Source organism: Phascolarctos cinereus, unplaced genomic scaffold, assembly GCF_003287225.1.
Source record: "Phascolarctos cinereus isolate Bilbo 61053 unplaced genomic scaffold, phaCin_HiC Scaffold_4;HRSCAF=312, whole genome shotgun sequence".
In the NCBI taxonomy this organism is placed as follows: Eukaryota; Metazoa; Chordata; class Mammalia; order Diprotodontia; family Phascolarctidae; genus Phascolarctos; species Phascolarctos cinereus.
The window spans coordinates 294,409,075-294,423,854 of NW_027555847.1; the positions used below are offsets into that span (position 1 = coordinate 294,409,075).

General features: G+C 35.6%; 1 protein-coding gene across 3 annotated transcripts in view; it reads left to right on the forward strand.

The window, feature by feature from the left end:
* Nucleotides 1-14,780, forward strand: part of KIAA0825 (KIAA0825 ortholog) — a 523,965-nt gene that overhangs the window by 255,471 nt on the left and 253,714 nt on the right. For all 3 annotated transcript variants that reach the window (XM_021008591.2, XM_021008594.2, XM_021008603.2), the window contains exons 18-19: nucleotides 3,371-3,529; nucleotides 5,416-5,510. In XM_021008591.2, coding sequence (XP_020864250.1) covers nucleotides 3,371-3,529; nucleotides 5,416-5,510 — 254 coding nt within the window. The remainder of the gene's footprint in view (nucleotides 1-3,370; nucleotides 3,530-5,415; nucleotides 5,511-14,780) is intronic.

Sequence of the window (14,780 nt, forward strand, 5' to 3'; positions counted from 1 at the left end):
GATGGGTATGAGTTGGAAGATAAGAAATTCAGTTTTGAATTTACTGAATTTAAGCTTGTAGAAATATAATCAGATGGAAAAATATAGCAGGCAATTACAAAGGTATATACATATGTGTGTGTGTGTGTGTGTGTGTGTGTGTGTGTGTGTGTGTCTTATATGACTAGGCTCAGGCAGTAGAACAGGACTGCAGATACAGACTTCTCAGTTATCAGCAGAGTGGTGATACTTGAAGATAGGAGAATGCTGGAGCAAAGAGATTAAGAGAATGAAGTAATTGACTGAATTGACTTTCAGCAAAACAGTTTCTCTTTTCTTTGGTGGGGACAGAAGCCAGATTTCATTAATTCAGAAAGAAAATATGTATAGACAGATTTTATAAGCAAAATGAAATAATGATTCAGGGTGGATCTTTCTGTTTTACTTTAATCATGATACATTAAAGTTAGTCCCCATTCAATAGTCTTTTTTCTCCCAGTAAGAAACCCTTATGTTGCTAGTTATCATATACTCTTTATTCAGAGCCTTTATGTACTAAGAGAGGTAACTCCAAAAGAAAGAACTGCACACTTTGCTGAAGTAGCAGTTTCCAAATGTTCCAAATTATTGGAGACCCTTAAAATTTCTCTGTTAGCACATTTATAATCTGAACTTTGAGGTACAGAGCAATAGTATGCAGCATTCTACAGTTTCAAAGCATTAGAGACAGCATAGATTAGTGAAAAGCATCCTAGGCCAGAGAGTCAAGAAATCATAGTTTTTACTGAAAATCAACATCCGTGGGACTCTGGACAGGTGAGTCAGTTAATCTCTTTCATCCCCAGGTACCTCATCTGTAAAATGGGAGAAGTGGCAAACTAGATTATCTCTAAGGTCTAAGCTAAAATTCCATGAATTCATTAATCTCTTAGGAAATACTACAGTGTTAAAAATATACTTTAATAAATCAGAAAAGAGATATTTAAATACATTTGTTATGAAATGATCTGATTTTGTATTGCTAAATATTGGTTCGTGTTTTGTTTTTATTCATTATGCTTCAGAGCACTGAAATTGAAGCTGGATTTTAATCCTGATACTGTCACTACTTAAGTGACCTGAAGCAAGTTATTCTTTAGGCCTAATTTGTAAAATGAGGCATTGGACTGGAAGATGGCTAGGCCATTTTCAGCTCTGAAGGCTATGATTCTATGAGAAACATGCCAGTATAATGGATCAGGATTTTTCTTTTTTACTCTATTACTTATGAAAATGATTGGTACCATGAAATGAATTGATTTACCTGATGCCACCAGTGAGTTATAGGATTAGAATTCATTGCCTAGAACTTGTACTAGACCTTGGTATTTTTCAGTCTGCTACATATAAATATGCTTTGGGATTGTCTGTTGTAATTAGTTCTGCTTAAAGCATTTATGATATAGAATTTGAGCAAATTCTGATGGCAGTACTTCAGGGATTTGTCATTTCCTTGGTCTGGGTACTCCCTTCACTAACATGGAGGATAATCACTCTGTAAAATGTTAGATGATCTTTGAGAGTTGCCGTGGTCAAAAAATTAATCACTCTGTGGTCAACCTGGTAAAGAGGTTGTCTAGACTTTGGTAGGTTGGTCCTTGGTCAATGAGCTTTTAAGAAACCCTTGATGTGATAAGGCATCAAAGTACTACTTTCATAAAAATAGTGCACTACTCCCATTAAAATATTAATGTTTTGTTTTAGACATAAAGAGAACATGGAAAAATTTACTTGTCATATCTATAGATAAGGGAAGAGTTTATGACCAAACAAGAGGCACAGAGGATCATGGGAAGTGTAATAGATTATTTTGATTACATGAAATTAAAAAAAAAAGGTTTGTACAAACAAAACCAGTGCAGCCAAAATTAGAAGGAAAGCAGGAAACTAAGGGGGAAAGTTTACAAGTTTCTCTCATATAGGCCTTATCAAATATGTAGGTTACTGAATCAAATTTATAAACATAAGAGCCATTCCCTAATTGAGAAATGGTTAAAGGATATAAACAGGCAGTTTTCAGAAGAAGAAATCAAAGCTATCTATAGTTGTATGGAAAATGCTTTAAATCACTTAATTCTTAAGAGAAATGCAAATTAAAATAAATTTGAGGTGCCAACTCACACCTATCAGATTGGCTGACATGACAGAAAAGGCAAATGACATGCTGGAGAATATGTGGAAAAATAAGGACCCACGCACTGATGGTGGAGTCATGAACAGATCCAACCATTCTGAAAAACAATCTGAAACTATGCCCAAAGTGTTATAGAAGTGTACATATCCCCTCACCCAGCAATATCACTCCACTATTAAGTCTATATCCCAAAGAGATAAAAGAAAAAGAACCTTTATGTACAAAAAATATTTGTGGCAGCTCTTTTGGTGGTGGTAAAAAAAAATGGAAACTGAGGAGATGCCCATCAATTGGAGAGTGATTGAACAAGTTGTGCTATATAATTGTGGTGGAATACTGTTGTGTTGTAAGAAATGACAAGGTGGAATAGTTTCAGAAAAACTGAGGAAGACTTAAATGAATTGATGCAAAGTGAAGTGAGCAGAACCAGAAGACTATATACAGTATCAGCAATATTGTAATAATAATCAACTGTGAAAGACAGCTACTCTGATCACAATGATCGCAAAGACTAGGCTACGGTGATTCTAGACAATTGGAAAGACTCTTGTTGAAAAATGCTACCCACCTACACAGAGAGAACTAATGAACTCAGAGTACAAATTGAAGCCTAATTTTTCTACTTTGTTTTTCTTGCTTTTTTTTTTTTGCAATATGTCATGCATGATTCCATACATATAATTGATATATTGCTTGCCTTCTCAATACATGGAGGAAGGGCTCAAGGGAGAGAGAATTTGGAACTCAAAATTTTACATGAATGTTGAAAATAAATAATTAAAAATATAGTAACGCTTACCACAAAAATGAACACATAATAGTCATTCCTTAGATTATTTAGCTATTGTTCTAATGTTGGCTATTGAACATCTGCCCCATATAATCCATAAGACAAAGCCTAGAAAAGCTTCAAGTGCAATTGAATCTAAAGAAATCAAATACTTTGAATAGTTCATTTCATGAAATTTAGTAATTGACCCTCAGCACAGCATTTTAGGCTCAGTTATTTTTGATTGGTGCTGTTTAGTATGATAAATCCTCATCAGTGCTGCATCTTCTGAAAATGAATTCTCTCTTGTGGTATTAACATATTGGAATCTACCAAGTGAATGCTGAGAAATGTGTGAAAAGAGTAAATACAGGTTTTGATCAGCTTGCTTTTAAAGAGAACATAGAGTAATAAGCATGCAAATTTGTTTTTTTTTTTCCCCCTTGAAGGAATATTTGAAAGAACAGCTGTTTTCGATGAATGTACCAGAGGAAAACACATTACCCACCAGACCTTTAAAAGTGACCTTGAAGAGCCTGGAAAAGCAGCCTCCTGCCTTTAACCCTTTTCAGGTGTATAAGTGGTTTAGTGAAAAAATGCTGGATCAGGTATGTGGAGAGTAATTGTCATTCAACAAAGATTTGGCATGCACCTATTATGTGCAAGGGTCTGGCAATGAAGAGAAATGAAGATTAAAATGATAATTAAATATTTTAGTGGATCTGTGACCACATGTATGTGGGGTGCTATCTCCAGCAATGCACATTGCAAGCCATCTATGCCATCTTTGAAAATTAAAATTATATATTCATTCCCCCCATGCTATTTCATTGGTATAAGAAGCCTTCCTTCTGTTAAGTATTTCATATGTGTGTGTGTTTGTGTAGCTTCTTTGTACTTATTTGTTTGATTTTGTCTTTCCCATTAGATTGTGAGTTCCTTGAAGGCAGAGATAATCTTTTGTCCCTTTTTGTATCCCCAGTGCTTTGCACTGTGCTTAACACCTAGTCTGTGCTTAATAAATGTTTATTAATTGACTGTTGACTGGCCCAGGAACTTCAGTTCGGCCATAAAATCAAGCCAATCCTTTTAAATCATTGGTGTCTTGTAAATGACTGAATTATTCATTTTTAGTAGACAGTATATAGTTTTACATATGTTTAAAAATAATCTTAGCAATCTTCTTGAAAGTATATCATAGAATTTGGCATAGACATTATTTACATAACTGATCATTTAAAATGAATGAATTTACTTAAAAAAACTCAATGTTGAAAACAATGTATGTTTAAGTACATAGTTAATTACACCATCTCATAAAGATTATTTAAACCACACAGTCAGTAGTTATATTAAAATCATAACCCAAAATGCAAAAAAAAATGGCAGAAATATGATGGCAATTTTGATTCCAGCTTAATTCACAATTTAGGTATCTCTTTTTGAAAATCTCTTGACAAATCATTTGAACTGGCATGACAGAAAAAAAGGATTGCTTGACCTAGAGCTCTAATGAAAAAAATTCAAAACATTGCCCTAATTTGGGATGCAGATAATATTTTTATCATGCCTGTTACAGCTCTAGCCTGCATTCATCAAAACTGTAGAATAAGACCTTCAGAGGCTGACAACTCAGGGCAGAATTCTTCTACTGTGTGACAGGATTGTAGGGCTCGATTAATCAGCAGGGGACAAGGGGTAGCTCTCGTTGGAGTCTACAAACTGGCCTCAACTGGTATTATTATCAGAACTATTTGGTTTTCTAGAGCAGAGAGCTACTATAGTAGTGGGAAACCAAACACATTCTATCTGTATAAATTGACTTGATACCTCAGTCTGTTGTATTTCAGATCGCCTAAAATAATCTTAACCATTAAATTATTTCTTCATTTAAATAAACAATAACTTTTATCTTTTTGCAAAGCTATTTTACAGTCATTTGTCTCTATACTTGGATTTCAGATTATCTAATAAATTTTTAAAGGGAATTATATTCTTATTTTTGTAACCATCTGTTTACTGTATTTCCTTTTGCAAAATAGACACTACTAATATGGCACACTAATTAAGATATAGCATAAAGCCAGATTTCTAACTACTTCAAGTTTTTCTTGATAAAACTTATTGCTGACACCAAAAAAAATTGTAAATTGGAAGGATACATTAAAAGTTGCCAATTATTTTGCTTTTCAAGAGTCAACCTTTCAGAGAAAGTAGTTGGGCAAAATGCCATTAACAGTTGGAAGAATAACGACTCAAAAATTGATTTATCTTTTCATAAATAATGGCTACATCCTCAAATGGATTTATAAATTAATTGCTGTCTTATCAGAATAAAAACCTTCTTCTGTGGGCATGACTGATATCATCTGTCTAAGTCCTTGTTCTAGACCCCCCTCCTTCTTAGTTAGTCTATCACAGCTGGAGCTTTAATTTACTGATCGTATTAACTCTGATTAATAACTAACAATAGCTTCTTCTCATATGTCAACAGTCAGCCATAACTAAATGGGACTGGAATTGGTCAAACTTGCTGCCAAGTTATCTGGGACTGAATAAGACGACCTTCAGGGCACTGCTTAAGAACAGGTAATTTTTAAAAAGATTTGGGGGGGAGCCTTGTTGGGAAAATTGGTTCTTTGGTATTTAAGTTTTTAGCAGTATACTTTTGATAAGAAAAAATAATGTAGGATTTTTAGAAACTTTAATAGTCAAAGTTTGCTTTGGAAATAACTTGAAATGTTTTAACCCCCACCCATCAAGCATTTGCAAAGGTCTATTGGCATGCTGTAAGAATTTTCGTTAAGTGAAATTCTAATATCTTGTATGCCAGTGGAATTTTATTGGAAATGCCAATAAGTTAGTTTGAGAGTGTCACTCAGAGTAATGTACTTCATATCCCATTCAAATAGTATTTCTACACAGTGCTTGACAATTGAGTCACAGGAAAAGATATGGAAGTCAAAAGAACCCTATAGATAAAAGAACTTATAAAAGAAGATTTGTTAAAATAAAGATATATAGTCTAGTGTGGAAAACAAACATATTTACATTATTGGTACATGCTTTTTTTCATGTTTGTATCATTTCATGTAGAATTTCACACTTTAAAATGCCCACCTTTAGTAAAAGAAAAAGCATAGGCAGTGAGCACTTTGAAATAGGATTAAGACATATAAATGAAATGTAATACCTTCTAAGAGTCTTAGTATTTGGATATATTTCACAGACTGTTGATCCAGTGTCCTACCTGTCTGGTTTCCTGTTGCTGGTTATAAGAGGCAGCATGGTATATTAGGCAGAGCACTGAATTGAATATAAGATGTGAGTCTAAGATTTGGTTCTGTTACTTATGAGCATTGTAACTGTCTACTTCTTCATGTATAAAATGGGTATAATATTTTAAAAGGTATTTATTTTCAATGTTCATTTAAAAAAATTGAACTCCAAATTCTCTCCCTTCAGCCACTCTCCCTTCCATTGAGAAGGCAAGCAATCTGATACAAAATGGGTGTGATGTAACTTGTACAAACTCCTTCATGGAAAATACTTTGAAAATTATAAATTGCTATAGAAGAACCATTCTTTGGAATACTGAATTTGTTTTTAGTTAGTCCACCATAAATTTATTTTAATTTTTTATTTTAAATTTATTTTATTTAGTCATTTTTTTCTTTCAAAGGCATATTCATAATTACAACATAATGGAAGTTTCAAGTCATCTTTTACCATACTTCAATGTACTTTGAAAAGCAGAACAGTGCTGATGAGTTTCTGTAACAGCTGTTAAACTAGGAGAATTTGGAGTAGACTATTACTGCTTTTTTTTAGTCACCAGGGGGCGCTGTGGGTATTTGTCAAGTTGCCTAGTCTTCTTGTTCAGGACCCTGAGGACTCTGGGTTGTCATGGACTCCTACATTAGGATGGATTCTGATGTCCATTAGGTGTATGTATCCACCAATCAAATCTCTCCAATGTGCCCCCACCCCCAATTCTTACTAGCCACTCACCTTCCAGTCCCTTGCTTGCTTTTATTCAGGTCACCTCTATCAAGTTCATTATTCTAGAAAGTATTTAGTTAGAGTGGTAAAGGAACCATAAACATACTGATATCAGAACATTAATCATGACTATTCCAGACTGTGACTTTGATTTAGCCCATTCCACCCCCTCTATGCATCATGGAAGACAAAGAAGCTGGAGATGCAGTTTTTAGCCTCTTGTATCTGGAGCTTTACAAAAAGCAATTTGCTCATGACCAAGAGCAATCCTTTAGCTGCCTTGTTACCTGAGCACAGGAGTGCCTCAGGGTTTCTCTTATGTGCTGCTGCATTAGCGGGTGTGAAGGAAAAGTGGCCAACATCAGTATCACCTTCCTTCACTTTTTGGCTCATCTCCCCAACCTGGGGTCAGGTTCCAGTATTTATTTATACCTTTGCCTCCAAACCCCTTTTTCCAGCTCTCTCCAAGGGCACCACCTTTCTTCCAGTCACCCAGGCTTGCATCTTAGGGTATCTTTCTCAACTCCTGGCTCACACTTATCCCTCATATCTGCTGTTATCAAGCCTCATCTTTTCTACCTTCACAGTGTCACTGATATAGATCCATTTCTGTCCACTCACACAGCCACCATATTAGTCCAGGCTCTCCTTACCTCTTGCCAGGACTATTTTAATAACCTTCAAAGTGATATCTGTGCCTATTCTCCACCACAATCCATTCTCCTCTCAACTTCCAAATTGAGTTTCCTAAAGCATAGATCTGATTATGTCACCAACCAACTCAATAAACTAAACGATTAATGTTCCCATATTATTAGTATGTTTAAGTTTTCTTTACCACGCTAATACTTTCTAAAATAAGGAACAGGATAGAAGTGATCTAAAAAACAGTGTACAAGAAACTGGAAGGAAGGCGAGTGGCTAGAAAATAGGAAAAACTATTGGAAAGACCAGATTGTTGAACACATACATCTTTTGATTGACATCAGAACCTGTCCTAATGTAGGAGCTGATGAGAACCAACCTCTCTTAATTTCAAGGTCAAATACAAAATCCTCTCTTTGGCGTTTAAAGCCTTTTACAACCTAGTCCCTTCCTACATTTCTAGTAGTCTTTCAGTTTGTCTCCTCTTTGATCCCTATGATGCTTCTCCACTGGCCTGCTTATTTTTTTACTAGCTTCCTTCAAGTCTCAGCTAGAATACTACCTTCTACAAGAAGCCTTTCCTGATCTCCCATAATCCTTTGTTGATTGTTTTTAGTTTATCTTGTGTATATCTTGTATATACAGTTATTTGCATATTGTCTCCGCCGTGACCTTGTACAAGAGCTCCTTCAGATAGGGACCATCTTTTACCATTCTTGGTATCCTCAGCACCACACTGTATCTGGTACATAGTAAGAGCTCAAAAAATGCTCATTGACTGACAACACTCCATCTCCTCAGTACACTGGCTGTTCTGCATGTCTGGAATACATATTTCCTCTGCTCAGCCTCCTAGCTTCTCCTAGCTTCCTGACTTCCTTCAAGAATCAGCTCAAATCCCACCTTCTGCAGAAGGCCTTACCTAGTCTGCCATCATCTTAAAATGCCCCCTAGAGTAGGCTACTTATCTAAAGTCTAACCCAGATAAGGAGCTGGAAGGGGACACTTGGGTTGCTCAGTCTCAGCTGCCATATCTTTCCTCTCTTTCAGTATTTTCCCTTTCTTGTATCTCAACCTCCTCATTGGTGTGCTACATCCCCAGATGAACTCATCACCAGGTTGGGTAGCAACACATTCCCTAAACTGTGTCATCAAAATCACATAACAATTTTTATTTGTTAAGATGCATTTGCAAAAAAAAAAATACTATGATAAAAAAATGACTGTTCTATACCCCCTGAACAGAAAAGAAAGAAAAAATTGCCATAAAACTTATTAAGGTAGTATATTCTAGTGCAATGTTTCCCAACCCTTTTTATTCTTTGACATCCTAGAAGATGGGTTGTTTTCAGTAAATGATTAATGATGATCTAGAAATGAAAAGGGACCTTGATTATCATCTATACCAACCTGATCAGTCTTAATTCCACAGTATGAATAAGAATAAGACCCAAAGAGGTAAAGAGATTTGTCCAAGATCACAGAGGTAGAAAGTAGCAGAAGTGGGATCCACTTACAAATTCTTCAATTAGAAGAGTTCTTTCCAACATAACCATGCTGCTTAATTCAGTTCAGTTCAGCACCCGTTTATTAAACACCTACTTCCTCCTGCAAGTCACTCCCATGAGTGCAGGGGAGACTAAGTTCTATTTGAAACAGAATCTATTCCCAAAGTGCTTACAATTTAATAAAAGTAAAATAATTAAAATAAAAAGGAAGAAAAGGGCAAATAGAGAAGGATAGAGGAAAAAAGGAAGCATAAAAAAGTGAGGAGAAAGAAGAAATAAAGAAGAAAAGTTTTTAGAAGAGTGAGTAGGGAGAGAGAAAGCAAAAAGATGACTAAATCTCTGCTTTTAAGTTGTTAGATAGTTTGTGAGAGTTAGTTTCTATATAAATAGCTCAGGTTTAATGACAAGAATAGCTATATCCTTTTAGGAATTCTGGGCCTACCCTCATCTTTAAGAATATTACTTGTTGGGACAGCTAGGTGGTGCAGTGGATAGAACACTGGCCCTGGAGTCAGGAGGACCTGAGTTCAAATTCGGCCTCAGACATATAACACTTAATTAGCTACGTGACTCTGGGCAAGCCACTTAACCCCAATTGCCTCACCAAAAAAAAATTGTTAGAGAATTATTTCTTCAGTGTAGCTAATCCAGTATTGTCTTTAAGGTGACTTTTCTGGGGCTGATTCCCTTGGTATCCCTCTAATCCTTTTCACTCCTATTTAATCATTTGATAAGGTTTTTCATGTCTACCTCTACAAAATCTCTCAAATCACCCTCTTCTCTGTAGCTACACCACCAAATGCAGGCGCTTATTGTCTCTTATCTATACTATTGTAATAGTCTCCTAATGGATCTCTCTGCCTCCAGTCTCTCCCCTGCTTAATCACATCCTCCACATAGCTACCAAATTGATATTGATAAAACATAGACTTGACTATGTCACTCCCCTACTCAAAAATCTTCAGTAGCTCCCTATTGCCTCTAGGATAAAAGACAAAAATCCCAACCTGGTATTTTAAGTCCTTCACAAGTTAGTTCTCACCTACCTTTCCAGCCTTATTTCAAACTACTACACTTCATGTACTCTCCATTCTAATTAAACCAGCCTGCTGGTTCCCCCAAAATGACATTTCATCTTTCACCTCTGTGTCTTTGTATAGTTGTTCCTCATGTCTGGAATGCACTCCTTCCTTACCTCACTCCCCCACCCCGATCTTCCTTCAAAGCACAGTTCAGGTGCCTCCTCCTCCTTGACACCTTTTCTGATCTCCCCTTCCCTGACCCCACCCACTCCCACCCCGGGACTTTCTATCTCTTGAGATTATGTTATGTTACTTTGTATTTTCTTATCTTTGTACATGTTATAATTAACTTCGCAGTTAAATATTTCTGGAAATCAGGGACCATTTCATTGTTGTCTTTGCACATAATAAGGACACAATGAATTTAATTAGAGATCTAACTTGACCTCTCTTCCAGTGCAGCAGCCCCTTCAATAGCATCCTGGACAAACGCTCATATAGCCTCTGCTTAACTAGAAGAAACTGCTGACCCCACAGTACACTAGATTACCTGCTTTTTTAAACATAAAAATATTTGACAACCCAAACCTATTCAATTTAAAGGAACAGAATTACATTTCATTAATATGAAATGCAAGGAAACAGAAAAATGGACTTTGAATTAATTTTATTTGTATATTTTTAACCATAAAAATAAAGAATTTATTCATTTGAAGAATAATTGATACTTTGAATTATATACTACATTTAAGAAATGAGTTTTGGATTAACTGGATTTTATCATATTATGTGAATAGCTTATTTTTAAACTTATCTATTTGGTAATACAATTCCTTGAAAAAATGAGAAATTCAGTAAACTGCTGTAGTTGTATTATATCTTTATAATGGTATATGGTCAGTTTTTGTGTTTTCATCAGACTGACCAAATTAACCTATTATATGGACCCAGAATAATTTCTAATATGCAAAATATATCCATGAAATAGAAATTTTGATTTTAAAGTCTAAACTAATTTTGGGACAGTATTTGAAAATAACATGATTACAAGTTCTATTAGTGTAATAGATACAATTGATTAATTAAAATACCATATTCTACCAATAAGAAGGAAGTGAAATTCTCTTTGGAGGGACATTCTCTTTTTTCCAATGTTGAACACAAATTTCAAATGTTTGCACAATATCAAATATGTGTCTGAAAACTGAAAAAATCAGCCAATTATCTGGATATTTCCAAGTATGCAGATGTTTAGTGTTTAGATAGATGCAGCATAAGGATATAGTATATATAGTATATATGAATGAAAGAAGTTGACACATCCTTCTAGAGTGTATAATTTACTTCGTTTGAGTTCCATAGTTCCATAGTAAATATTTAAACAAAAATTGTATCTTAATGAAAACTATTCATTTTTTCAAGTTTTAAATGTATCACCAATCTGTCGCTATCCTTTAAAACCCATTTCCCACTACAATAAATGTCCAGTAGGTCTAATATGCAGCTTTGGGAAAAGACAAAATTTAGCCAGTGATAATAGGTCAAATGCTTTTTCTCAGAAAAAGGCCATGAATTTTTAATGGCAACAGCTAGGACCTAATCTTAATAAGGATCTTAGATTTTTAAAGTTCGATATGAAAGGCATCCTACTCCTAACCACCCTACACTATCAGCTGTAATTGATCTGCCCTAGAAGGATGAAAGACTTCTGGGAGTTGTGTATTTCCTCTAGTATTCTTTCCATTTATTTTTAAAATGTAATTTATGGGAATCAATTGAGATTGAGTTGGCAAGAATGAAATTGGTTTTGTTCTGTAAACTAAGAAACATTTATTTGGAGTTTTCTAAGAATATTCCTTATAGTGTTTCAAGTTTTTGAAAATATGGTCTCAAATATTTACATCTTTTAAACAATAAAGTAATGACCTTTTAGGCCATGAAACTGAGATAATGCATAGACAAGGATATTGTTACTGCCCCCGTTGTCAAAAGACCATTTACTTGAGGACTGTTTTTCCCTTAATACTTGTAGTCATAGTCATAGTCAATAAATATTTATTTAACACCCCCTATCTGCCAGACTGTGGCTAAGCACTGGGGATACAGATTTTAAAAGGGGAGGGGAAACAATCCCCACCCTCAAAGATCTTGCAATCTAATAGGATAAGACAGTCTACAAAAAGGTGAAAGGGGTTGGGGGGCATGCCAAAGGGTACCTGGCAAGGCGTGTGATGGTCATGGAGTGAAAACTGTGCAGAGCAGCTGATGGGAAATATTGTTGGCTGGAAAATTCTGAGTCCTCTATAAAGGGAGGAGTTTATTGCTCCAGGCCTTCAGCCCTCCAACCAGAGGGGAGAGGAAACTGAGGAGGTGTTACTGACTATCAAAGCTGAGTCCATTTCCGTGATGGTGAGATTTCAGGTGATGCCTTTCTCCTGGGGGAGGTATGATGTTTAGGCAATCCAGGCCATTCTGATGTAGTTCTTGTGCTAATCTATCTTATTGTCCAAGTCTCCATGTGACAAATGTTGTGTGTTTGTGCACCGAGTAGAGATGCAGTCTGTGGACAGGCATAATTGAACAAAATACCTCTCCCTGGTCCACGAAACAGAATCTGTTCAACTTAGCTCTTGAATTCTCTTTTGTTTTTGCCTAGGTTTATTTATATCTGGGGGTCCCTGGACTTACACTCTTACTTTTCTCAAGGCTAAAAGAATACCATTCATGCATACAGCTGTGTACACAAGGTAGTCTTATCTAGGGTAGAGGTGTCAAATTCAAATAGAAATGGGGGCCACTAAACGATACATAAAGATCCTTGTCAGCATGTGTTGACTTAGAAAGCTGCCTATTAACATTACCTAGGTTCTACTGTATTTTTATTAATTTTGTTAAATATTTCCCAATTACATTTTAATATATGTATGACACCTCTGGTCTAGTGGAAGCAGTTTGGAACTGGGAGACTTTCAATTTTTTTTTTTTTTGAGACCTTCAATTCTAATCCTAGCTTGGCCATCAACTATGGCCTTCAGCCAGTTTTCAAAATTTCTGTGTCTTCATCTTTAAAATGGGGATGATTATATCTGCCTTGTCTATCTAAGTTTTGTGAGGCTCAAATGAAATAATAGCTATGTAAGATGTTTTGAAAGGGAAAAAAGACCATACAAAGGAAATAATAATAGTGCTAAAATATATTAACACAGTGCTGCTGTCCTGCCACTGCTTGGGTGGCAGATTGGAAGCAACCCACATTTAAGTGTTGGGTGTGGAAGGAAGACCAGGTGAGGTGGTTAAGTATTACATGAATTACATCAGAATTAGGGAATAAAAAATATTAAGGAAGAAGAATAGAATCTGATCAAAAGCCAAGAAGCCAGCAAGAATCAATGCTTTTGACTGAGTCTCATATGGTCTGATCTCAAGGTCCTTCACTCTCCTGGCTGTCCCCTGGATGCTCTTCATCTTGTCAATGTCCCTTCTAAAATGTGGTTCTCTGGATTGAATGCAATGTCAAAATGTGACCTTTCTAGGGCTGAATATATTTGGTCTACCACTTCCTTCTCTGGAATACTATAGCTCTCAAGGTAAGCTAGAATCTCTTTAGGTTTCTTGCCTGTCATATATTAATGACCCATATTTAGCTTCTAGGCCATGTGGTACAATGGATAGAGTACTAGGCTAAAGTCAGGAGAGATCTGGAATCACATCTTGCTTCTGACACCTGCTAGCTGCCTGAACCGCAGCTGCAAAATAAGAATAATGATACCTGTAGTACTTCCCTCTTAGGGCTGTTGTAAGGATTAAGTAAGATTTTATGCCTAAAACATTGTATTTGTGATAAAGAAATGTTAGCTTTTTTATGCACTCTTAAAATTTTCAGATCTTTTTCAAATGAGTTGCTACCTACCCTTATCTCCCCAATTTCATTTTTGTAAAATTGATTTTTAACGTAAGACTACTTGCTTTACCTCTTAATTTCTTCTCATTAGATTTGGTGCAAACTTCTCACTTGTCAGGACATTTTTGCACTGTGACTATATCTTCCATTATGTAAGCTATTCCTAATATTGGGTTGAATGTAAATCCTTTAGTATGCCATCTACACCTTTCAAACAATAGTGACCACTGCTGGAAATGATGTTCCCAGAGGGCCTGGAGCAATCTTTCTCTTTACTAAGGAGGCAGTCTCACTGGACCCATGCACAAGGGAACCTCCTTCATTTCAGAGGAAGCTTGATCTCTAATGAGAAGGATTAGGCTTCTTTTTTCATGTTCTCGGTATCATTACATCACCACCCTGGAACCCTGGGGATGATTTACTTACTACTTGGATTTGGGCTCATGTCTAGTCTCCCCAAAGTGGGGATTAGAAAAGTACTTAATGTACAATATAAGTCAGTTGTAGGATAGATATTTATTTCCTACACACAAAAGAGAGCCTAAACACAAAGTACTCACAAGTATGGTCTGACAGAAAGGCTGCCAGAAAAAAATTAAGTTGATTCCTCTTTGCTTTTTAAACTTAAAAAACAAAAATAACTTGGAGGTAGAATACTTTTAAAAACAAAAATCATACCTTTATAAAACTCATTACTGTATTATATTATCATACTGTATTGTCTTTGCAAATTCTAGACTTCTCCTTCAGATCTCTTAGCCTTCCCCTTTTAACTTCATAA